The sequence below is a fragment of the Grus americana genome, chromosome 24 (genome assembly GCF_028858705.1).
Source record: "Grus americana isolate bGruAme1 chromosome 24, bGruAme1.mat, whole genome shotgun sequence".
NCBI lineage: Eukaryota > Metazoa > Chordata > Aves > Gruiformes > Gruidae > Grus > Grus americana.
In genome coordinates this window covers 1,209,625-1,235,149 of record NC_072875.1, presented here as the reverse complement: position 1 = coordinate 1,235,149, position 25,525 = coordinate 1,209,625, and the positions used below count along the sequence as shown (strand labels likewise).

General features: G+C 44.2%; 2 protein-coding genes across 3 annotated transcripts in view; both read left to right on the top strand.

Annotated features, from left to right (window-relative positions):
• The first annotated feature begins 1,568 nt into the window (after window positions 1-1,568).
• Window positions 1,569-25,475, top strand: POU2AF1 (POU class 2 homeobox associating factor 1). 2 transcript variants are annotated; one of them, XM_054803297.1, is made up of 5 exons: window positions 1,569-1,771; window positions 21,050-21,177; window positions 21,898-21,940; window positions 22,031-22,302; window positions 23,196-25,475. In XM_054803297.1, the coding sequence occupies exons 1-5, from the start codon at window positions 1,708-1,710 to the stop codon at window positions 23,505-23,507; spliced, it is 819 nt and encodes a 272-aa protein (XP_054659272.1). In that variant the 5' UTR covers window positions 1,569-1,707; the 3' UTR covers window positions 23,508-25,475. The 2 variants fall into 2 exon arrangements, with proteins under 2 accessions (XP_054659272.1, XP_054659273.1); XM_054803298.1 differs by lacking the exon at window positions 1,569-1,771 and adding an exon at window positions 8,951-9,066.
• LOC129196211 (NF-kappa-B inhibitor delta-like) overlaps window positions 23,401-25,525 on the top strand; it is a 13,970-nt gene continuing 11,845 nt past the window's right edge. The window contains exon 1 of the mRNA XM_054803300.1: window positions 23,401-23,467. The gene's annotated coding sequence lies outside the window, so the exon portion shown is untranslated. The remainder of the gene's footprint in view (window positions 23,468-25,525) is intronic.

The following is a 25,525-nucleotide window of genomic DNA, read 5'->3' as shown; positions in this document are numbered from 1 at the left end:
CACTTTACCGAGCTTTTAATTCTCCATTTTAGTCCAGATGGGTTTTTCTTCCATTCTTTCGGATCAGTTGTCAAACAGGCAAGGACCTTGGTAAAAGGTCCTCTCCCTGCGAGCCCCCGTGCAACTTTGCCAACTGTCACGTTTTCTGAGCATAGCCTCGCTAGGAACTGGAGCTGGTAAGGTAAAGGGCAGGCTTTTAGTTCCTTTTTCTTCATCTGGATGTGAAATCAGTTTGAAAATCTCATGCTCTCTCTCAAGCATGAGGGCCAAATGAAGATGTAACAGGTCTTGCTTTCTAAACCGGGGTCAATGCCTTTAGGAAAGGGAACGGGCATTTCCACTATGCTAAGGTCCGATTAGTAGCTCTGTAGTGGAGCACACAAACCTGTATCCTCACTGTTGATGATGAAAAGGGAGGTCCTTGACAGGAAAGTGCCCCCAACTTTTCCTTTCCCCCTCCTTCCCCCCAACTTCTAATGGAGTCCTTTCCCGTAGACTAAGCAGAGGATTAATCTTCTGAATGCAGAGATGAGCTGAGATCCGCAGGTGGTCCCGCAGGCAGCGCAGAGGACTGTCTCACCTCCCACGCTGCTTGTGTCCTGGGAAAAGCAAACGTCCTGAGTGTTCAGAACGAGCTGCATCCTCAAGGGGGTTTCCCAGATGTTTGAAGGAGACCATGGAAAAGTAAATGCTGACTGAAGCAGTAGGGACTTTTGCGTAGATTCCCAGCTCAGTACAGTGCTATTGTTCGCTCTAGCTCTCTGCACACTCCTCTGCAGCTGTACATCACGGGTTTCAGGGTGAGGCAGGTACGAGGATGCTGCCAAAGCTGACGAGTCCTGTTTCTTTATGAAACTCTGGGGGCAAATGTGCTCAGAGAGTGCTCTCATGTGAATGTTTTCCAGAAGAGACCAGGCACTGGTGACTTGACTTTCGTTGTGACACAATCAGGTCTCAAGCTTTTGCCTTGGTAACAGTGGCAAGGTTCAGGTTCTAAAGGAACTAGCTAGAAGCAGCCTCCTGACAGCGTGGTTTCTGGCAGAAGGTCTGATCTGATAGTAGAACATCTAGCGCCTGCTTAAAGCCCTTAGCTTGAAGAAATGCTGGTTGCTTAGGTTTTGGCAATCCTGGGCCAATACCTGATTGTGAAAGGAGGCGTTGAAGTCCCTGGTTCACTCTGCCGAGCTGGGCACATGGCTTGGCTGGATGTGCCTTTTTCAACCGTTAATACTTCTGTTTGAGATGGGTTACTTCCACTGTATGAATTGAGCGTACAAAGTGTGAGCTCTAACTAAAATGCCTTTCTAGGACTTGCCTTAGTGTGCACCACGTCAAAAGAGATAGTCTCAGAAAGTGGGGTTCATCTGAAATTAATCATAGAACACTGCTGACCAGTAACATGAATTTGGACAGAAACCCGCTTCTACAGATGGTGATTACAGGGTGTGAGAAGTATCACTGGATTCATGTTACGCAACGTCTTCCTTGTGCTTTAGTTTTGCTTCTGTGAGGAGAAAGAGAGGCTATTAAAGATGTGGTGGTAAGAGCTGAAGGAAATGCTTTGCTCCAGCAGGCTCAAAAGAGGCACCAAAGCCCGTAGTGCAGCACGTTAGCGGCTTCCCTGCAGGCCCCCTGCGAACGGGAGCCTGGCTGAGGCTCCAGTGGCAACATGGAACAAACCTCTGCGCTGCGTCGCTTTCGTAACTGATGAGACCCCAAGCCTTTCTGCTGTTCCGCATTGCCAACTTCCAGAGCCGGTCACGCGATTTAAGTGCGTACCATTCAATGATATTCTTAATCCTGTTTTCTCTGCGTGAATCATTTGAGATCTGCTTTTGATTTCTGCCAAATTCAGGTTTATTTTGGGGGTGGGTCTGTGTGTAATTTCTCAACAGATAGCTAGCTTGGACGGGTGGTTTCACTGTGTTGGTGCGCGCCAGCTCTGGAAGCCGGCGTCACCAGACTGGTGTTACTGTAGGTGGGGAAGTTACAAACGTGCGCTGCTCCTTTCCCCCTTACCAACATCTGCTTTCGCAGCCACGCTGCGACACGGGAAAGGGAGAGGCTGTGCGACTGCTCCCAGCGCTAGCGCACCCAAGATCTTCTGTCAGCGCTGCAGTCCGAGGCGGGCTTGCAGGGTGCCCAGACACACGCAAACTGGTTTGAACACCTAACTGCAGAGAGAAGCTGCAGTGACGAGGACTTCGGCGTGCGTTAGCTACACGGTAGCGTGCCCGTGGTCCAGGCTGGCTTTGTGAGCAAGGACGGAAGCCTGTGCTTGTGGGCTCACCGCTGCTCTTGGTCCTCTTGCCGGCTCAGTCGAGGGTAGTTCGCATCTCGCTTCTACGAGCTGCAGTACGGACCCAGACTGCGTTACGTGCTATTGTTCCTGCTGCCTGACTCAGTAGCGGAAACTTGAACTGAACGTGACTGCTACTCATTCACAGACAAACACCTGAGCGTTTGAGGAGAATGGGTAGGCTGCAGACAGACGGTGCTGAACGTGGCCTGTGCGTGAGCAGCAGGAAGGGAGAAGCAAGGGCAGGATAGATCTGAGAGTATGTGTGTGTGTGACCACCACGAACAGCTTGCGTATTTAGCTTTAAGAAATGGTGAGATGGTTTTGGATTTGTTTGGGGGTTTTTTTGGAGGGTAGTAAACCAATCTTGGAGCTCAGGAACAGACCAGATGATCTCCTAAAGAATATGAAGTACAAAGAAATCCTGGAAAGGTCTGTTCTAGAACTTAATGTGTGTTAGAAAACACAAGTGCTTGTTCATTGTTCATGGGAAACGCTCATCTCTCTAAGCGCAGACATGGTCTTAGTGTAAGAAATATGGTTGGCTTGGGGGTTTTTTTTTTTACTTTCTTTTTACTCTAGAATTCAGCTTTCTTGAGGTTGCGGGGAAATAGCTTCATTTTGGCATCTGTGTGCAGCAGTTCTGAAGGATTTCATGATCTCCTTTGTGCCAGATGTTATGTATCAGTATGGGACATTTTTTTGTGTGACAAAATATGTGCAGTAACCCTTGAGAGGATGTGGAATGTCCCAGGTTCAGATCCTCACTGTCTGAGAGGTCATGAGGGCTATGGTGATTTACACTGCCTAAGGACTTAATCTCTAGCGCTGAGCATATACGAAGGCTGCATCATTTGTTCCTTATCAAAGCTGAGGTATGAATCAGAACTTGTTTCAGAGGGCAAAGTGGGAGGTGTAAGGCTCACATAAAAATTAAAAAAAGAAAGAAGAAAAAAAAAATCACGGAGTTTATTGTACCATGCTTACTTCAATGTTACTTTCAGTATATATAAAAAAAAAAAAAAAGGTGATACCTGCCTCAGTCTGTGTTGCATGATGAGACGTGTATACCTCTTTCTTCAGCTCTGTTCCTGGCCCTGCCTTGCAGCGTGTATCTCTTTAGCAGGGCAGTATTCCCAAGAACAGAACAAAACCCAAAGAACCCCCAAACTCATAAAAAAACCCCCACAGGACTATTTCTTGGTGGGGAGCTGCTGCAAAATTACTATGTCTCTATGCTTCTCTGAGCCTGTAACGTATAAAGCTGATGGAACAGGCTGTCCTAGCAGGATATGCCATCTTCTCTACCTGTATCAGACTCTTTCTTGAGCCCATGCACAATCAGAAATGTGTCCTTTTTTTTTTTTAGGCCATGTTCAGTGCGGCATGTAGTAAATTCTGGCATTATTCAGAGAGTCTTTGGGATTTATTACACCTCCCATTAGAAGTGTCTCTTGCCCTGCCTGGTAAATCTATCTGATCAGGTTGTTATGATATCTCCCTCCTTCTGTGACTCATGGAGACCTGCTAACTTTCACACCAGCCTCAGCTGAAAATGGGAAATTTTCTTCTTTTATTTTTTTAAAACAGACCCCCCCCCAGTGAAGTAACACCTTTGCTTCAAAGAAGCTTTAGAAGTGTTTGAGACTTGTTCTCTGGTAAACGGTGCGTAGATAGAGCATGAAAATTCACTCCGCGTTGTGATACACTGTGAAGCTCACTGCCGTTGTCCTCTGCCCTTGTTCACAGTAATCGTCACGTGCCTCGTGCTTCTCAAGGAAATCGGTTACCTTCTCACTGTTTGTGGCAAGCCATGGCGTATCTCTGCATCCAGCAGAGCCTTTGACTTTGGGGAAGAGCTTTGGCTTTGAGGCTTTTCAGCCCTTCGTACATCCCACTCTCTTGATGCCTAATCAAGCTACCCGAATCAGGAGCCTCATTGTGCTAGAACTGCTTCGTAGCCTACTAAAAGAGATCAGGACCTCCCGGAAGGTGATTTGCGCTTGGGTGACTCATACCTCTGGAGATGCCTGTTGTTCTTTCAGTTCTGACGAGAGAGTTCAACGGGGTGTAGCGTGATGATCCTAAGCTAGGGGATGCGATTTACATAAGCTTGATGGAATGAATCCTGGACTCATACTCTGTGGGCTTTGGTCCTAGATTGTTTCTTGCTATGTTTTCACATATAACACCATGCTACAAAAGAAAGACATGGGTTATAGAATTTGTAATCTGAAATAGAAAATCTTTTTCAGTCAGCTGTCAGATCTTGTTGCCTCAAATGAAGCTCAACTTTTCATTTTCTCTATTCTCTCTCTTGATCAATTAGGAGAGAAGTATGAGAACCTTTTCTAAGTATGGTTGTCTTTTAAACTTTCAAACCTGCGAGGTAGCGATCCAGTTATTAATTTAGCCATTGTATTCTCAAAGGTAATTTGCAGACCACAAAGCTTTCTGAAATATCAAACTACTATTTATATATTCATACCTCTTACATTGTATGGCAAGATTAGAGTGCTAGTATTGGTGTGTTTAAAAAAAAATCCCAACCAAACAACAAAACCCAGCCAAACAAAAAAACCCCCACACTCCACAACCACCACAAAACCCAACACTCAGGACATCTGTCAATAGCATTAATCCACTTTTGGAAGAAAATTATTTATGAGCTCAACTTCTGTCCTGGGAAGAAGACGACATCAAAGAGATGAGGTCAGATTGTCAAACATTATATATCCCTATGATTTTATATCATTCGTGTACTCAGAATTCTTGCAGGGCCATGTTGCTACCAGCACTGAGTACCCACAGTTCCTACTAGACAGAGTAGGCACAGTTCTTGGTTTTAGTTCCCCCTTAAGAGGAGCGGCAAGCTTGCAGTATGTATCAGCTGGTGTTTGCAGTGAGCTTAGCTGTAAGATGACCGAACAACTGTCTCCTCTCAGTCTCTTCATCCTGCTCATCTGCATTTCTTCAGTGGCAAGAGGTGCCTTTAGAGGCTGTATGACTCTCTGCCTTTTGCAGTGGATTTTGGGGAACCCGCTGCTGCCCACAGGAGAGAGGGAAGATGGAGGCAGTCTTTGTCATGTAAAAGAGGAAAGGATGGATTTGTCCGCAATGGCTTGGAGCGTTCAGAGGAAAGTCTCGCCTGCCGGTTGGTGGCGAGTGATTAACTAGCAGAGGAGCTGCGGATTTCTGAACGCTGTGTCTGACGTACTGGCTTTCCAGCCAGCATTGTTTGCTGGAGTACACATCTCGCATACCTTTATGAAGGAAAGACTGATGCTGGGCATCTTCCACGCTTGGATCGTCTTGCCTGGAAGAGGAGATAAGGCACATGCAGTTTGAATTATCCTTGCCCTCCACCCTTACCATCCTTTTCTGAGATCAGCTGCAGGGATCCACTGGGATCTGCTGCAACCCTGGATTTGGTTTTTGTGTGTACAGAGCCACCAACCCTGCTTAGGAGAAATGCATCTCACTGTAGGTCTAAAGCGAACAAATTCTGCACTGGTGCACGGGTGGTCTAGTGTGCTTTGTGGCTAATTTCAGGTTATCCTTTGAACAGCTGTGTGCGGCACTCAGCCCAAATGAGAATGCTGCCTGTGAATCTCTTGTTTGCTGGACGTGACTCAAAGCGTAGCCACCAGGAAAATGCGAAATTGTACCCTGACTCAGGGCAGAGATGTTCCTGGCCAAACCGAGGTGGGATTGACTCCAGCCTGGAGCCTGACACAGAGCCTGTTGCTTTGGTCTTAGGGTGAACAGGTCAAGGCGTGACCTGAGGCAGCTGGGTTTGCATCTAGTCATCTAGTGGCAAGGGCTGCAGTTAATTTGCTGAGTGTCTCTTAAAGGTACAGCTAGCCACAAAGAAGCCTTCCTACCGTCGGTGCTGTTTGGTCACCTACCAATAGCCTAGGCTCTAGCCGTATTTATAGGCTATAAACTGGAAACGTGATTTGCAAACAGTTGCTAGAGGAACAGGCAACTATGATACTTGCTAAGTGATGTTTTTCATCTTTCCCTCTGCTTTCGTCTTTTCCTTTGGACCTCATTAGTAAAATGGTCCTTAACCAAATTGTGGTTTTCTGTAAAATGCGTGAAATGAGAAGAGGCTCACGTTTGACAGAGCTTTGATTTTGCTTGTTAAAGCGTGGGGTCACCAAGCTACACACATGTGCCCCTTCATATCTTAATGCATAACTGTGAAGTTACTTTTTGTTTACTCTTGTTAATACATTTACTCTTTGTCAAAACGTCAAAAGTTTATCTGGTAACTGTGTGTAAAATATGGAAATGGGTGATTATCAGCCAGCAAAATAGTGCTGGCTGTTTTATCTGTGGAAAACATGCCCATTTTTGCAACTTCCTCATTTTAGATGTTTATTACAACAAGGCTTTATCTGCCCGGTTTCATATTTTTAAAGTATTGATATAAAGACCTTAGAACCAGTTTAATCCTGAGTGATTTAATGTTATCCACAGATTCTTCTAAACACAATTAAAGTATAGTTAAAGGTGAGATGATATGCATATATAGATTCTTTTAATATGAGTCTCTATATTTACTTTTGGGTATTATGCAGCCTGCCTTCGCATATTCATAAGAGCTGGTGTGTACAAATCTCGGACCGTGCTTCTACTACTCTGCAGAGCCCAAACGTACACAGAGGGTGTTCTCATACTTAAAAATAAGGTCTTATTCCTGGCAAAGACCTGCCTAAAAACTTGATTTACCGTGCTGTTTTCCAGTCGCTCTGTGATGTCAGAATGCAGGTATTTCCAGAAGAAAACTGCAACAGTGTACAATTCTAAAGGCTCTCTGACGTTGGTTTACGCACAGACTCAAGCCAAACTCCAGGAACTTCTCCCAGTGTTTCCTGAGATTGCCTGGTGCTGTAAGCTTTAAGTAAATCTAAATATATGATCGGGCCCTGGCTTTTAAAGAGCATAATTGGTCGGGAAGAGATTTCCTGTTGCATTGCAAGCATTTATCTTAATTCTACAAATTTAAGAGGTTTCTAAAATGAAGTTCCGTTAGTTTAGGGAGAAATTTAATACTGCTTTTATATCAGAGATAGGAGAGTCCACAAATTCTTCCTGCTTTGGTGCAACTGAAATGCCACCGAAGCCACTTTCAGTATTATTCCTTACTTCACCTGGCTATGTTGGGCTGTGAGTTAGCCTCTAGCTTACCTGTCCGTCTAGCAGTAGTAGCTCACAGACTGCCTGCTATTACTAAGCACTTCAGCAGCAGAGAGGATATTATACTGTGTGGCTGGCAGTCAGCATTAATGCAGATATGCAAAACGTGGCTCAACAATGTCCTCGTGCCTGAGAACTGAGGAGGTGGGTGCTGTTTCGGAGGACAGCAATATGGAGGTATACAGTCCTTATTTCTTTCCACTCTGCTTGCTTTGGGGTTTGCTTCTTTTTGGTTTTGGACAAATCTTTGAACTAGAGGGAATGCAATTAAGCATTCATCTTCATTTAATTAATCTGGGGTTTTCCATTAAATGCAACAGTAATGGGATGTTGCAAAACAGTTCACAAAACGAAACTAGTCCTGAGAGGTGTTTGGCATCCTTGGAAGGATGAAATTCTAACGGACTCCTGGCCTGGACTCCTGGCCTGGACCCTGCCTTGTTCCCTTTATGGGAAGAGAAATTTGTGAGAGCAAACTTTGGGGCCATGGCAATTCAGTCATTAAAAACTGAACAGGAAGATAGGAACGCCAGAATCCTAAACTTACTGTGCGGCCTCCAACAAATATTTCTCTGGGAATGAAGCTCCTAAGTCAGTGTTACTTGTGAAAATTCATCATGATGGTCTGATTTTAAGAGGTTTAAGAGATTATGTTCATGCAGTGGCACGAATATGTAAGATCTAATGGTGCTGCTGTTGATGCTAAGAACTTATTTGAAGCCCTACAGCAAGCGTGTCTCAGCCTTCCTTTGGCTTTGCAAGCTATTTTGGAAGGGCCACCTCTTCTTTAGTAGGAAGTGTTGTATTTTGATAAAAACAAAACAGAAAAAAAGAGTTTCTTTTTTAAATGAAGGATGTCCTCGTTTAATGAGGCTTGAAGTGTTTACAGGTGTTTCCTCATAAGTTCAAATTTAGTGGCCCCAGGGAGTTGAGATTCTCATAAGACAGGAGCAAACACTCAAGTTTTGTATTTTAAAAGTGTTGTGCATTTAAAGGGGCAGGCAGATGTGGCGTGTGGGCCAGTTCAGTCTACCTGAAGTATACGGAGCCAATATTTATGCCCTCTGAAGCAGCAGAATGCTGTCTTACGTGAAACAAGACCATCCTTAGTGCCACAGAAGGTCAAAATCTTACTAAAAGACCCTTGTGTTTTTTTCTGTTGCACAACCTTTTGACCCAATTTTGCAAATCTAAGGTAAAAGCCCCGTCAGTGGCAAGTTCCAGGTTTGATTGTTTGTTCGAATACATTTAGGTGATATCGAGCGCCTTTTTGTGCATAATATCTTCCAGAGTTCGCTGCTCTTGGAGGAACTGTGTAGCATCATGAAGAACAACATAGAGCAAGGGAAAATATAGAAGTGGTTGTGGTTGGAGGATGTGATGACATCACAGGGTTCAGCGGGAACATGGGGCTTTTAAAAAGCTGAAAGAAACATCCTGACAGTCAGTTATCACATCCCCGTAAAGGAGTCAAACAAACATTAGCTATTAAAAAGCCAGGCTATCTTCATCAAAGAGAAAAAAAGACTCCGTCCTGACACAGAATATGCACTGGCAAAAATGTAAGTGAGCTCTGATTTGTTTTTTGTAACTGCGATAAAAGCTGAAGATTGTAACGAATAAGTAAGCATTAGCGTAGCACGGGAGACAATACTCGTGAAGAGATGCATGGCTCAAGAGAGGCAAATGATAAGGCATGATGCTAATTTTCCAGCAGGGATATTAACACAGGGCGGCATTGCTGCTTTGTTGGCATTCATCACTATGAATCAAGTGGAAGACTATGATTCATAAAAACAATAACAGGATGCAGGTATTATATCAAAGGTTACAGTGGTTACATACCAGAAAATTTTCCTTTTTAAAAGTGAAACCTGTGAGAAATCTTATTTCTCTGCCTTTTTTGATATGTACTTTTTTCAAGTAATAAAAAAAGATAAGGAACATAGCAGTTGAGGGCAATGCAGTTATGACTTTACAGGAAATCTGTTTTCTTGTTTTCAAGATAATTTCACTCCTCTTGGCCCACCTTTGCTCGAATAGTTTATTGATCATAATACAGATAGGTGTTTGCTTCTTGCAAGCTTTTCATTCTCACTCTACGGATCTGTAGATGACACTCATTTTTGCAACTGTGCTGCCATCCTTTGCGTTTCACTGTCCTGTTCCATTAACCTGGAATAATACAATGTACCTGAACGGAAGAAGCTAATTTCTTAAACCTTTGCCAGTGACTTATCTGATATGGAGCTAACATGAATCTTCTGTATACAATGGCTTGTCAGTTGTTCAGAGGTTGGTTTTCTACGCGTACGCCTTTCTGCGCTTATTAGCAGTTAAGTCTGTTTTCTCTGTTACACATTTCTCATGCTTTTTTCAGTTGAACACTTTGGAAGCTCAAATGTGTATTTGTGAAATTATACCATAGACTGTAAGATCCTGTAGCAAGAAGCTCTGACTGCTTATTCAATAGCGTTTCAATTTTTCTGACAAATATTAAGCAGCAAGAGCGAGCGCTATGGCAACACACCTTGTTTCCTCCTTCATCTTGTGCAGTTTTCAGAATCATTAGGTATATCATGTGGACCGTTTCGCAAGATGATTAGATCCAAATCTTGAATCTAGTCTTCAATCTCAAAAGTCCATTAATGGTTTGTTTGGGGGGGTGTTTTCTGCAATGACAAAGCAATACTAACAACCCAACGTTTTAGGTAGAACGGAATTGGTAACTGAATTGGTATTTTTCCTTTACACTTTTTCTTTGACGTGTGCAGTGCTTTCAAAGGTAAGCAGGAATTGCAAGCCTGCATGAGAAGAAATCAAAACCTGTATCTTGATGTTCCTGTTGATAGTTTCTAGACAAGGCAACTTCTGGCCAATACCTGCTTGTCCCTCCCTGCCCCCTGAGCTGCTCGAGACTTGAATCCCCTAATAGAGCAATGCTTCCTGGCTGTTTTGAAAGCCTGCATGAGACCTAGTAACTGCCTTGAATTGACTTCTGTTGCTGAGGCAGTCCTTCTCACGCTGGTCAGATGAAGCAGCCAGTGGAGTGGTCAGACTTCTCTCTGGCTCCTGGGCTGGTTGCTAGAGCAGCCTGGCATTATGTTTGCTAAGACACGGAAGGGGCTGAGGGGAAATTTCTGTAGGTGGCTGCCTGGCTGAGTCTGTGCTCACTGTTGGCGTTTGCTGTCTTTGCTGTGTCACTGCATGGTTAGGGTTCCTTTTTCCAACGTGGAACTGTTACCTTATTAACCCTGCTTCTTTTCTACACCATTAGAGTAATGAATTATGTGCCTTGGCTTTGAAGGTAGACAGGAAGAGTATTCTGATGACTGGGATGCAGGCAGCTTGGGTGCAATTGCCTGCTCTGCTGGAGACCCCTTGTGCAACTGTAGGTAGATTGCTCAGATCAGTACAGGTATTCAGGCGCCAAGTCCCAAAGGCTTCAGTGGAAGTTAGACCCCTCAGTAGCTCTGTGAGTCTCCATTTGGTGTCTCTCGTGCACCTATATTTCCTGTTATAGGCCACCAGCTGTGGCCTCGAGTTTCCTGCACCATCTGGTTCAAACCACCTGTGAGCACATGGATGTCCCAGTGCCCACATGCAAGCCATTGGCTTTGCTCTAAAGTATAAATCGATGCAGAGGTAGTATGGATGACCAGGGAACTTGGCGTGTGCTTGCACAAGCCCTAGGCTAATGTGAGAGCACAGAAGCCCTACTCTGCTCTGCTCCCTACCTAGGAAATAGGAGAAGCTTTCCTCAGCCGTGCAGAGAGTTTCAGTACAACTACAATGAGTTCGGTATTCTGGCAAAAGGGCATCCTGGACAGACAGGCAGCGAGTCTGCGGGGAGCTTCTGAGGAGTGGGTGAAGCTTTTGCCCGAGTATGGGACAAAGCATCCCATGCTCGGTGTAGAAACAGATGGCTGTAATCCTGGCAAGAGCAACTGTGCTGTTTTGCACACCTGCAGCCAGCCAGGCAGGCGAATGACACCTAGCCACGCGCTCCCAGGCACGGGAGTCAGGGTTTGGCGTTTCTCACTCTGCAGGTAAATTACTTCCCTGTGGTCTAAGCTGCCGTATTGTGGAGTGACCAGCCTAGAGAGGCATATGACCATGTACTGGGGCACGTGTAAAAGAGACCTTTATCCCGCTTGGGATCTGTCAGAGACAGCAGGGGTGCTGCAATATCTGGGCCAGAAGGAGGACAAACGGAGGCACAAACTCAAGTGCCAGTCAACTGGAGTCAGTCATTGGATTTCCCAAGGCCTCTTTGCAAATGTCATAGTACGGACCTGGTTTCTGGAGGAGACTGGATTAAAGAACAAGACAAGTATTAAGTCCAACTTTACATGCTTAAACAGCAGAATGACTAGGGAACATGGGGATATGAGTAGGTTATGTACCATTACGTCGCTGGAGGAAGCAAAGGCATAGTGGATGCTCAGGCATTCCTGTCTTACTGGTACCAAGTTGGTTCCCTGGCTGGAGCTGCATTTGCAATTCTGGTCAAACGCAGTGTCAGCTTGAAAGCAAAGGCAGAGGCAGAAATTTTTTTTCTATCTGTACTCGTGTGAGAGGACGCTACTTAGAAGTCCTGGCAACCTCTTCCATCAGGACACGTCGATTTGGATTAAAATTGGGTTTTAGCAAAATAGAAGGTTTTAAAAGGAATGGTACCATTTCCATACGTTTTCGCCAGATGTAAAAAGAGAATACAACAAAAAAAAAGCCAAAGAACAAAAAACTCTCCCAAACTGAAAGCCGGAGTGTGACACAAGAACTCATTTAAATAGGTGTGACCTCACCAGAGGGCATTTCTCCTGGGCACCTTCTGAAGGGCAGTTCCGTGCTTCTTCAGGGGACCCTTCTGTAGAAAGCCCTGCAGGAACAGAAGGCGAACTAACAGACCTTGCCCTCACCTGCTATGGTCAGAGGCTCTTGCCCTCCAGGGAGTCTCGCATGGCTGGCCCTGCGCACTGGAAATCGTTCCCTCAGGGTCACGGCACAGTGCATTTCTTTGCAGGAGTGGGGCCCAGAGCTTCCGCTCAGCAAAACCCCAGAGAGTGTCTCAGCCTGAAAGCATCCCCTCCCACGGTAGAAGTGAAGTGACTAGTCGGGGCTTCCCGGCTTTCGGCAGGATTCTGCTGAATGGAAGCGGGCCCACTCTGCAGCCCAGCAGCCCTTCAGGGATGGGAAATCTCTAGTGGGTAGCACCAGCCCCTTTCCTCTTGCCTGTCTTTATCATGTTGTATTTTGAAAACAAAATGAACGTACCTTTCGCACAAATGGTTTCTGTTGTGAGAGGGTATGCAAGCAGGTTGAAGTTCTACAAGAGTTTCACATTTAGGTGATGCTTAAGGCTAGGTCAAAATGCTTTGGACATTCAACTCCTGTTGCAGTCCCCCGGGACTTCCGCATGTAAGGCAGACATTCAGCTATTCAGCTGTTCCACCGATTGCTTGGATTCCCATGCAACTGAGATATGGGAATTCGCACCTTTGAAAATCTCTTCCCACATACTTTTTAAGTGCATAAAGCCTTTTCTGCCCACAACAGATGTGGGGCTCTATGCAGCTTTTCTGAAAGTATCAGATAATGAGACTGAGAGGTGAAACTGCAATGTGCTGCACCTTGTGAGTTTTAATTTTGGTAAAACCCCACTGGGAAAGATGGATAGTATGAAAGTTGAGCCCATCCATGCTTTACAAAGCAGGTGTCAGGCTCTACGAATGACCACATAAGCAATTAAATGGAAAGCTTGCATTACTAAAATGGAAAGAGTATTATGGGCTGGGAGGAATTAGGATGTGCGGGTGAGACTTATGGTTAAGACACTTTCTGTCTACCTCAGCTTCCCCTTTGTAATAGGGGTTCTCTTGTTCTGAAACAGGTAATTTTCAGCAGCCCTGACTGCTACATGGCCAGTGAATCCAACTCCTATTTGGCACTTGGAAGCTCTTTCTTTCCTTTTTTCTTTTCCTTTCTTTTCCTTTCTTTTCCTTTCTTTTCCTTTCTTTTCCTTTCTTTTCCTTTCTTTTCCTTTCTTTTCCTTTCTTTTCCTTTCTTTTCCTTTCTTTTCCTTTCTTTTCCTTTCTTTTCCTTTCTTCGGCAGGGATTACTAGCCAGCCTTTCATATTGTTTCCCAAGTGTCTTCAGATCTCCCCTTGATTTTTTTTTCTATCTAGGTGGAAAAATACAAAGTTAACATTTTGTTTGCCAATCGGCAACACTTTCCTTGTGTTGGAACAGAATGTAGGTTCTGCCCAGCGCTCTCCTAACTTCCACTCATTTAGATCATCCGGAGGTGTGAAGGAGACGTCTTTTAAAAAGGACAGTTGTCAAAAGCATACTGTGCCCCCAAGGATGGTGCGGGCAGGGTACGAGGGCACATGGATCTGCTAGAATCCAAGGCTAATTTGATTCTTGTCAATCTTCCAAGTGCAGATAAATGCCTGAAAATAAAGACACTGGGTAGAATTCTGAAATAAACGACTGTCAAACGAGTACGTTTCACTGACTTTGGTAGTTACAGTGCTAAGTAAGAGAGCAGAAAGAGACTTAGTCAAATCCTGTACTGAGTTGTTGGTAAGCAAGTGAAATATTTAGTCTATTGATTTAATTATGCTCAGAACCCTCCCAAGTCCATTTCCTTATGCTGAGCAATGAACCATCACTCAGCTCTTTTGCTCATGCTCCGAGTTCTTTATTGTAGAGCAGATTCTCTGCCCAGATGTTTTCTTAGTGTTTGCGTTTAACTAAATCTTTATTGAAATACCGACCCATAGTGCAACGAACAGTATAGAAAAGAAACCACTCCAGTTTCCCTTGTCAGAGCTGTCTACAAAAAGTAATGGTAACGCTTCAAAGGAGATTTGGGATGTGTCAGATGCACAAAATGAGCTGCACATTCAGCCCTTCAGACGGACCTTGACGTGCAAACCTGGGGGCCTGAGACATGTCATTTCAAATGGCAAGGCTACTGACAAGATAATGAAGCAAGCAATAGCCAAATGAAATACAGATAAATGTTTTCTGTGTTGTTTCATTATTCATTTGGCAATGCTGTACAGGTGATTCTGTGTCGGAGCACCGCATGGCAGGTTTTTCATTCTCAGGGCCAGCCAGAGAATGGATTAGTCAGGTCTGTAGTAGGCAGTTTAGGCCAGGTACCAAGGACCCGGTACTTACTAGCCACTCGAGCCTGTTACCACCAATGCAACTTGCTAAGATGGATCTTGGTAGAAATAACTGACTTTTGTTTCCAAGGGCACGAGTTGCAGATGGGGCACTTCAGAGTGTTTCACTTTGATCGGATCAGTTCAAAAGGGGACACACCCTGGAGGATGCTGAAGGCTGGGGATGAAGTTGAAATGAACAACCTTTCTCCTGAGTGACTCCCTGTCGTGTTACTGTCTGGGATTTTGGACAGTTAAATGAATTTCAGTGCTTTGCTTCCCTGCCCTGGACTTGCCACAAATCAGAGACAAAGAAAGATCGCTGTCTTGGTTCACTCTTAGTAACATATTGAGGAAAACTGTGTAATTAGCCAGTAAATAAGGACAAGGCTCAGCTTCTCTGGTCGTGGCTGGGGAACTCTCATTCTGCACTGTACTTTGACTCCCAGCTGGATGGCTATGGTTGAGGGAGCACAGAGACCTGAACACGTATTACACTATTTACTGCCTCGCGTAAATGGGTACTGGTGGTGTGATTAGAGTCAAAGCACCCACGAGATGGGCTGCAGTTGGATTACCTTTCCAGCACCACCTAAATACCCCTGTGGGGACTGGCAGGTTGTTGTTGTAAGAGCAGTAGAAACACAAGAAAGCCGAAAGGAATAAGGACTGCTTTTCTCCTGGTTGTATAGATTTGTAAAGTTCTGAGTTTTCAAAGGGAATCAACTGCCTAAGAACTGCAGATCCTCCTTTGCAAGGATTTCTAAACCCACTGAAAAGTGCTTTTGGCGGTTCTGTTAAAGCACTTATCCTTGGGCAGCTGAGTAACTGTGCAGATCCACCAGTTGGGTGACCCTTCCCTCAACTTTGGACAGGGATCCCGGCAGAGCTAAGAACTGGGCTTTGATTTCCTTGCCTCTCCTTGCCGATCCCCTACTATGAATGGTTAGGTAGCCTGGCTGTAAATGTAAGCGGAGCTGATTAAATAATTCTCATCCAAAGGATTGCCTGCCTAGCTGTTCAGAGCTGCATTTTGTCAAAGTGCTTTTCACAGCGATGTACTGTGGAACATTATCGATGTCATAAAAGCAGCCATTTCAGTTCTGATGTCAGCTCTGATCACACGATTCATTTCCAAAGCAGCAACAGACCCAAAATAATATTACTAGCTTTAATACTTTAAAGAAAGAATTTTGTAGGGTTCCATATCTGAAGTCAATGTAAAATGCAGATAACCATGACGAAATAGTCCCTTGATAAATGGGCATTGGTGTCTTATTGTAAAAAGATTGTGATTGGAGTCTTAGCATCCAAATAGCGTATACAAAGATAAGCAACTCTTTTTCTTTTTATTAGCCAAAGTTCCCTGTGTACAATAAAAATGTCAGCAGCTGCCTAATGTAATTTGGTCTTCAATATCCAATCCAGAAACTCATTATTTGTTAATTGAAATCTAAATTTTTTTTGTTATTCAAGAGTTACTGTTTGCTTTTTTGGTGTTACTACAAATAAGAAAACGTTTTCTATTGTGTTTCTTTTCAATTTTTTATTATGCTGGAGGTGAAAGAAGAGACAAATATTTACACTGTTAACGCTGATCAATTGATAAGCTTATCACATGCCAGTGTGTGAGCAAAGAAACAGTAAATCTTCTGAAACAGTGACAAGTGTGTCATTTGTTCTTAAAGATTAGCAGTGTATTTCAAACTGAAAATTGGCCTGATGGGAAATCATTCTGACTTGTTTGAAAGGATGGAAGTTTAAACTGATCTGCAGCTCACATGTGTGTGAAGGCTAGTGGTGCTAATAAGAAGTTTAGTGATCTGAAACTTGTCACGCTTCAATACTTGCAGTCTTCCAACAGCTGTTTTGCCATTATCTTCCTTCAAATTTCAGCAATGGTTAAATAAAAATGTAGAGGAAGATGCATTTTGAAGTTGCTTGATTTAATTGTTTGGCAATGTCTTGGTATGCTTTCCCTGTCTGATCTTTTACTCACATCAGCATTTCATGGACGTTAGTAAGAAGCAGATGTCTTTTAAAAGACTGCATCTGCATATAGGTACTGTACGGACAAAACTCTGGGGATGGCAAACACCGTACAAAAATGGGATGCCGTTGACTGTTGCACTAGATGCTGTGGATGTCTCTCAGGTCTCCAAAGCACAAGCAACTGAAGGACAGGGTTTATAGGGTTATTGCCCAACACATTAGTCTGCTCAACTTTTTGCTCATCTTGGGCAAGGGGTCTTGTGAAGCATGTTCCTGAAGCTCTTTTCGGCCTGTGAGCTGGGGTTGGAGCCGCTCCCCGAAAGCAAACGGCAAGATGCCCATTGGCTATGCCTGCTGTGTTCGGCACAACTTGGACTCGCGCTCAGCAGCAAAAATTATATCTTTTTTCCTAGGTGCAAACCAATTGGCAGGGGCATAATCAATGTAGAGAGATGAGTGTATTGACCTTAACAACATCACTAGTGGGGTTCTCTCTCTTCGTCCAGAGTCCACTGAAATTGGCAGCCTTCGACCTTGTCTATGCAGTCTGAACATGTTCAGCCTGAGTGGCAGAGTGGTCTGGAATCAAACATCATTATGGGCTTTCTTCTGTTGTCACTTGATACCTAGAGCTAGTGGGACTGCTGCGTTTGGTACCTATGATTTTTCATTAGTTGTGTTATCCAGCCACTTTGAAAGATTACTCAAAAGTCTTCAAGGTTTGTGCTAGGCTTTTGCCAACATTCAACAAATACAGTAAGTGATAACATTGATGAAAGGAGCCTGAGCATATACACACACCGTGGATTTGTAAGGCAGCCTGACAAAAGCATTGCAATGAGCTAAAATATATTTACCTGTAGAAACTATTGCAAAGTTTCCTACTGGTTGGATTAGATTCCTTCTTTCTTGACTTCTGATGCTTTGTACTGCTCCAACTTCAGAGAGCAGTTGCAAATCGAGATCCAGTGCCTATTAAGGAACAACGTATGGCTGTTCTGTGGTCCTTGAACTGTATAAGCCAAGCCAGAACACAGTGGGCACTTGAGCACATGTTCTGCTATTCCTTTTATTTGTTTGAATGGAATCTGGGCCTGCAGACCTTGGTGTACCTCCTTGGTATAAGGAGTTGGAGACTGCTAAATCCAAGTACTCCCTTTACATGGATATTTTAATTGTCGTTATTTCTCAGAATGCTTTTATCTTTAAATTTATCGTATTTCTTTTGCTTTATGAGGAATTGTACACTGAAGACAAAAGTCATTTTGCTGTGGTTTGTCTGTAATGCTCAGACCTTGTACACACTTCAACAGTGGAAAAGCAGCTGTGCTAACATTATTTTTATTTCTGGAGGTCAGCTTGGGGGAACCGAAATACGTTCTGCAGACTTTGGTGTTTTTTTATTCTTTTTGGGGTTTTTTTTCCCTTTTTTCTTTTTTGGTTACTCTGCTTACACCGGAAACTTTGAATAGGTATATTTGTCAGCTTTTACAGTAAATTTCTTCTTTCCCATCCCCCAAACCTGGAGCCAGAAACTGCCATCCTTCCCCCACCCTAATTCTGCAAGGAGGCCCTTTAAAATCAGTGTGATGACTCAGGGATAAGACCCTACCCAAGAGGTACAGTTCGGCCGCTCATGCAATCTGTAGCAGAGCTATTTGCTTTGCTGGAGTTGGTGTTTTCACGCAACATAAACAACAGCAGCAATGTCTGACTCTGGAGAACTCTTCAGTAAAGTATAAATAAATAATTTCTAAATGTAAATAAATTGCTTATAAGACCAAGAAAGCACCTTTGTGATGGTCTTTATTTCAGACCTCCTGTCTAGTATTTAGCTCCTTTTCAGAGCTCTCAGTACAGCTCATACCACAGCACTTTTTAGCACGATTTTTTGCACTCAGATAAATTAATACCAATGAAATTTAACGAGCAAAATGTGAACTATATTAAAAGCCCTTGCAGATGCTTGTATGCAGAATTAAAGTGACCTTAATTCTCTTTGTTAACTGCATTTCCAAAGCCAGAGGATTCATGGGAATGCAAGTAACCCGCTTTAAAGTCCCGCAAAGAATGTCCACAGAAAGCAATGGTAGATCAGGAAAAGGTTGAAAAATCATTTTTTTTCTTCAGCTACTATTGCAAAGAGAAGTATTTTCCCAGTATGCATAAAGATAAAAAAAGACAACAGTTCAATGCATAAATGTAGTGCTATCTGGTACCAAAAATATTTATAATGGCCGATCGAGGTTTCATGATTAAATGGTATGTAGTGAGTCAGAAAGAGTTAATGGTAGAGCAAAGTTGAAGGGAAATAAGTAGTTCATTTTTTAAAAAAGAAATTAAAGCAGAAATGTTTATTCTGTTAAAAAAATTTTTGAAGTTGACTTACAGTGTCTGTGTTTAGACTCAGTTTTTCTCTCCCCAGTAAGGTGTAACAGAAACATCTCACTTTGCACATAATTGCATGTAACTGGGAGAGATGATCAGAAGTAAAATGATTCATCTTCTTCGGTGATGTGAAGCACAGAATATAAATCTGAATAGATGTTTCCTGGGTGGAAGAATATTTCAAGTTTACGATTTGAGCTGGATATCCACCTGGACTTCATAAAAGCAAAGGCCAGTTGCGATCTTTAGAAATGGAAACTTATCAATTAGCATATTTACAAATCAAAGTGCAGTAAAAAGAGCAGCAGTGGCTACCTGCCCATCAGTGGCTTTACAAATATCAGGCCTCTATGAGCTTTGATATCTTATGGTTTCCTTCTGCTACGAATTGCCTCCAAATACTTCATGTAAAATATGGGTTGATAATATCGGTTTATGAAGAACTGTGCTTCCTCTACTTCCACTTGTTGCAAGACTTTTTGATAGGCCTGTTCAGCTGGCTGTAAGCTTTACTTTTCAAGTTGGATCAGAGTTTATGGGCATAACATCTGAGATGTGTTGCCAAGACAACTGTGTGCAAAGCTGTGTCACATCCCAGCTCCCCAAGTGATAAGCCTCCTGGCCAGGCTATGAGCAAAGCTCTGTTTGGAACAGAAACACGACTCTGCTCCAGGATGGCACTTAGGTATCCCTGCCTGTTCTCAAAAGCTGTGAGGTATGCATGTCAAACTGGTGATGAGTTAAATGGCTTTCCAAATGAGGGTGCTATTCTACTTTGGGTTGAGTTTATAGCTTGTGTCTAAGTACAGAATATAAAATATTTCTCCTGAATATCTAATCTCTACTTTATGTATCTACCTGGCCAGCGATTATGTTATGTCATAGGCTAGATATCCACTAACCAAACTGTATTATATGTCTGTTGCATATACTCAGTCTGATTTGTTCTTCAAGTGGGTGTAAATCACTGCACTGCAGATCGGTGGCACTGACGCAGCATAAAGCAGGTACACACAAGTGAAGTCAGGAGGAAAGAAATACGCACACAATTTTTGTCAGAAGCCTAAAGAAAACAGAATTTCAGGCTCAGGGATTAAGAAGGAAAAAAAAAAAGATAGAACATCAAAATTAACACACTGGAACCTCATTGAAGACAGCAGAATGAAAGGTTTAGTCTAGAGACAGTTTGAGAAAACCCAGCATCTGTTTGTTGCTTTTCTCTGGTTTTGATTTTTGTCTACCTAGTTGGTAAGTTTTGAAGAAGGATGCCCTTTTTCATCTCCCTTCAGAGTGTGTGGCTCACCACTACTAGTCTCATTTCACACATGTATAAAATATATCCCCAAATGGAAGGGGAGGTCTGTTGATAGCCATTGCTTTTAGGAATGGAGTATTATCCTCTGTGTAACAGCAGCGACCCCTTTTCCTCCTCCTACATCCTCCCTGGCTTTCATAAATGCTCAGAGCGATGTGCCTATTGATTCAACAGAACCTGTTCGTTACGCCCCGTGCCCGACGGGGCACAGCTCCCGCCGACTATAAAAGCACCTGCCAGCGTGGCAGGGAAACCACCAGCTCTGACTTCCAGACCACCCGGGCTGCGAGGCCTGGGCAGGCTCTCGTGCCGTGAATTATGTACGAATGCTCTTTTGCCAAAAAAAAAATAAAAAGCGGGGGGGGGGGGGCTGAGTTTCTCAGCTGGAGGGAATTGCAAGCATACTTATTTCAGGTTAGGTTGTCCTCATGATCCATCTGCGTGATCGCAGCATCCACGCAGCAAAGGTAGAGAGAAGGCCTATGCCATCTGATGTCACGTATGGGCCAAAAGACATCATTAGCTAAGGAAGAGTATGTTTGAGTGTGGACTCCAGCCACGTTGACTAGTACAGCCTGCAGACAAGCAGGCTGCCATGGGGATTTTAGCTCTGGCAAATAGCAGGAAAAGAAAATAAATGTCACCTGCGTTTATTTTTTTTTTTTTTCTCAGCTTCTGCTCCAGAACAGCAGCCACAGCCTCGCCCCTATCAAGGTGTCCGCGTCAAAGAGCCAGTGAAGGAGCTATTGAAAAGGAAACGGGGAAATGTTCATAATGCCAGTGCAACGGCAGCTACAACGGTAGGAGAAAAAACAAACACAGGCGGAAAATTCTTCCCCAATAGCTAAATGATTGACCAGCCCTGGCACCCGCTGGCAATACTTTGGCAATGAAAGAAATCTTTGCATCTCTAAAGCATTTTGAAGGCAATGCTGCCTCACGTTACCTGGAGATATCATTAAATATATCTTTACTTTAGGTGGAGTGCCTTTGGGGTGCTGAGCACCTTCAATCACCATCGACTTAATGGAAGGGCAAAAGTGCTTTGCACTTGGCAGGATCTAATTCCTAGGAACGGAAAGCGGCTTGGAAGTGAAGCAGCTTGTTTACGAGCACAAAAGGAGAGCAGCCGGAGCCATCTTTGGCTATGTGCTTCTTAGTTTCACCCTACCTCTTGCTGTCCTCCCAGGAGGAAGCAGATGGACTGGCTCCTCTCTGAAGAGGAATCCCCTCTGCAACACAAGGTTTAAATACTGTTTAAGGCCCCCTTGAACTGGAGGGACTTGTGGACTTTGGCTAGGCCTGTGAACAGGGCTGGGATTATCTGTACGGGCTGAACAGGCTCGGTTCTCCTGGCCCTTCTGTAGAGGCAGGTGGGAACGTTCAGGCACCGACACTGAAGTAGGAGCTGATAATCAGTTGATAATAGCCAATATGGTCTGTCCCTCAGTGCTTCTCAGAGGGGATTGAATTTAATGCTCATGGTCTTAATCTCTGGATGTTTTTCTTCTCTCCTCTAGGTTGTTTTGCCCCATCAGCCTCTTCCTTCCTATTCACCAATGGGTAATGTTTCCCTGACTTTCTAAGTGTTTGTCAGCCCTGCTGCAGGGAAGGCTATGCTGAACTGGGCTTTAATCCTCTCATGTTTTTTAGGCCAGCCTTGCATTGATATGGACGTTGCTGCCTCTGCATTGCCTGTCACAGATGAAGGAGCACTCTGTTCTGGCTGGATCTCCCAGCCCTCTCCCACATCCTTACAGCCTTTAACTCAGTGGACCACTTACCCTGATTATGTGTCCCACGAAGCGGTCAGCTGTCCGTACACAGCAGATATGTACGTTCAGCCGATGTGTCCCAGTTACACACTGGTTGGACCTTCATCTGTTCTGACTTATGCTTCTCAACCGCTGATCACCAATTTTGCAGTGAGTCAAAAATACCCAAGTATGAATGACAGCAATTTCCCCACCTTCCAGCCAGAGCCATGGAGAGTGCTGGGTGTAATTAGGATAATTTACTTACCATAATGTTGTGTCTGTCTGCAGCTATGACACATAGTTGTTCTAGCACTGGCCCTGTCTGCACTGTGCTGGATGTTAGCGTGGTTTGAGCAGGACAAAAATTTGTAGTCGATGAAAGAGCAAGGCCAAAATAGCACGTAAACGTAGCAGAACACTTGGTTTCAAGCTCGACAAAATCTGTTTGGCTGACCCAAGATGCTTTGCTCTTCCCTAGAGGAGAAAGGCAGAGAATTCTGTTTCAGTTGAACTTAAGCAGCTGATTTTCCTCTTAATATTGCAGTTCAGCTGCTGAAAGTGACGCCCCAAATCAGCAAAGGCCCCTGCCTGCGGCCTTCGCTGGCGAGGAAGGGCGATTGTTTCAAACATGGCTCTGCGTTGGCTGACGGGCTGCTCAGGATGGACTGTCGCAGAGGCCAGAATAAGCTGCCTTCAGCCTTGCGGCAGCAAAGTTCTTGCATTTATCTTGCAAGAGAGACTGTCAAAGAGCGCAGTTTTCAGCACAGGGTGTAACTGTCTCATGGGCTTACAGTGAGGGTGGGAGTGGGAACAGAAAGCTGGAGGGAACTTGCCAGTAGCTCGCGCTCATGTCAGCAAACACCTGGGACACCCACAGCCACCACTCTCATGGGAGCCAGCGTGGGAAAACTATCACACTCAGCATAACGCTTTACCCAGAGAGACAGGAAAAGGGATGTTAAAAGCGAGACTGAGCATCCTTAGTCTGTTGTTTTGTGTCCTTCCCCCACCCCACCTGGCCAATTGTTTTATTTTGTTTTATTTCCCTTCTATTTTAACAGCCCCGAAGCACCACCCCCGCCGTAGTGCCTCAGCTCGAGGTGACAGACCAGCAGCCACCCCTCACGTACTTCCCATGGGCACAGCCCCTCTCTGCGCTGCCAGCCTCCACTCTGCAGTACCAGCCAGCTTCTTCCACGCTTCCCGGGCCGCAGTTTGTGCCCTTGCCGATCTCCATTCCTGAACCAGCCCCACAGGAGCTGGAGGATGCCAGACGAGTCATCGGCACGCTGCCCATCGAGAAGCTTCTTCTAGAAGATGAAGACAATGATACGTATGTTTTAAACCATGCTCTCTCTGTTGAAGGGCTTTAAGTTGCACATCTGGGGCCTGATTCTCACCTACTCAATACTCCACTTGGCACCACAATGAGTTTTGAGTACAGAGGAAAAGCAGGCTGGGGGGCGGGGTGAGGACTTGACTTGTGATTTTGGTGTCCACCTCTAGCACACCATGACTTATGTGTTGTGTGAAACTTGCTTTGTCCTGGGGCCCAGCACAAGACTTCTCTGCTGTTACGGTTCCTGCTGCCGCTCCCAGGCAGGCTTTTGATACCGCATAGTTCTTGTGCTCAGCAGCAGCACGAGGTGACTTTCCTCAGACACGGGGCATGGTCTCAAATCAATGTACTACAGTGTAGCCGTGGCCAGCTGTAGCATTTGGTAAGGGTACACTTCCCTCTAAACATTGGCAAGACCTAGTTCAATAGGACTGTTTTCCAGAGTTCAATGTCAATGCCTTGTGTGTGTGTCTTTATCCTGTCCATGGAGCCTGATCTAGGCCACTAGAAAACATTTTTGGGGCCTAAATTGTCCTTTTTCTTTCCCGAATTGAGCCACCCCTTTGGAAAATAGGAAAATGTAAAGTGTACTTTTGTTCTGCTGGCGCAGGTAGGTGCATTGGTCTGAAGACAAAAAAATCAATACAGCTGAACTAGACGCCAGCGCAGTTAGACATCCCTATTTACAGAGCAACACAAAATGGCCTAGATGAAATGTTTGAGTTCACACAAAGGTGTAACTTGAAGGTCTCGCTTTGTCTGCCGCTGGGAGATAGCCATGTAGGTGTGGGACAGTGGTTTGGAGTCATAGTCTTTCAGCTGCAGAATGTGTTTGGACTCTAAAATACCCACCTTCGAGATGGGGGGCTGATTTAGTGGCTGGCTGGTAATCCTGCGTGTTCTACCAATGGACAGATCCTGGTCCCACTGAAGTCACTAGGAGTTTTGCCTGAGTCAGGATTGCAAGACATGGCTCCCTATCAGGAGATCTCTGAGAAGACAGGGTGTTCCAAAATCTGGACTTCAGTCTAACAAGGAATTCATGGTGTTACTGTTAGCCAGCAATACTTTTGTTTGTTCTGTAGCGCTTGAATGTGAAGTCGGTGATGTCATGCTGAGCCAGGGAACCTTAGTGACCTCTCTTGTGCCTTACTGCTGTGGAAAGTTTCTCTGTGCTGTAGCCTCCCAGGCCCACAGGTGCACACGTTTTCTTTATAGCTTTCTGATTTTTTTGCTTGGAGAATGAGTAGCTTTACTTTTTCCTCAGGTGCAACTGTAAATATTATTGTTGTTGTTCAGGATTGCCGTGCCACAGGCAAATACATTTGCAGAAGATATATCCCCTTCTAATTCTGTTTGTTGTTTCCTTAATAAACAAGGGACTCTTGGCTGGTGAACACAATTTCTCTGGGTTTTTCTGCTTTCTAAAGCCCAGGATCCTTAAGTGATTTTATTATTTGCAAGACTAATTTGCAAAATAATTTATTGCACTGTTTATTACCTGGTGTCCAGCGCTCTAGTTGCCACCCAGGCAATATTTCAAGTGACCTTACAGTTTATGCCTGAATGAGGTTTGCAAGCTCATGTCAAAAGTCTTCAGGACTTTCAAAGTATATTTTGTTATTTAATATTGACAAATCTGGAAGACATAAGCAATAGATTATGGATGTTGTTTGAAAATAGCAGTAGCTCAGGTACATTGAAATTAGTGGCTTACATTTGCAGAAAAACCCAGCAAAGAAATTAATTAGAAGGTGCTTAGTTCACCACTGCTTACTCCAGTTTTATAAGTACAGAGACATTCAGTAGGTAAAACTGGGATAATGCAGTTGTGACTCAAGCCTGTGGTTGCTAAGGCTGCTTTTAAATTTCTTTTACTCCAATGTATGTAAATTCTGTGTGTGGATATAAAACAATGATGAACTGTTTCAGAATTTCTTTCTGGGTTGTTCTGGTTAGAAAAAGACAAAATCTTTTTCAATAAAGATCTACAGTAACTTTACTACGCCTAGAGTGTTTTATTTCCTATCCAAAAGGGTAACCCAGCATCGG

What these genes read in the sequence shown, in the direction of transcription:
- POU2AF1 (XM_054803297.1), top strand. Translation starts at nt 1,708, where the DNA reads ATGAGACCCCAAGCCTTTCTGCTGTTCCGCATTGCCAACTTCCAGAGC. An exon ending in TCCTTCCTATTCACCAATGG is followed by an intron (nt 21,941 to 22,030) that starts GTAATGTTTCCC and finishes CATGTTTTTTAG; the next exon opens with GCCAGCCTTGCATTGATATG. An exon ending in CGCTGATCACCAATTTTGCA is followed by an intron (nt 22,303 to 23,195) that starts GTGAGTCAAAAA and finishes CTATTTTAACAG; the next exon opens with CCCCGAAGCACCACCCCCGC.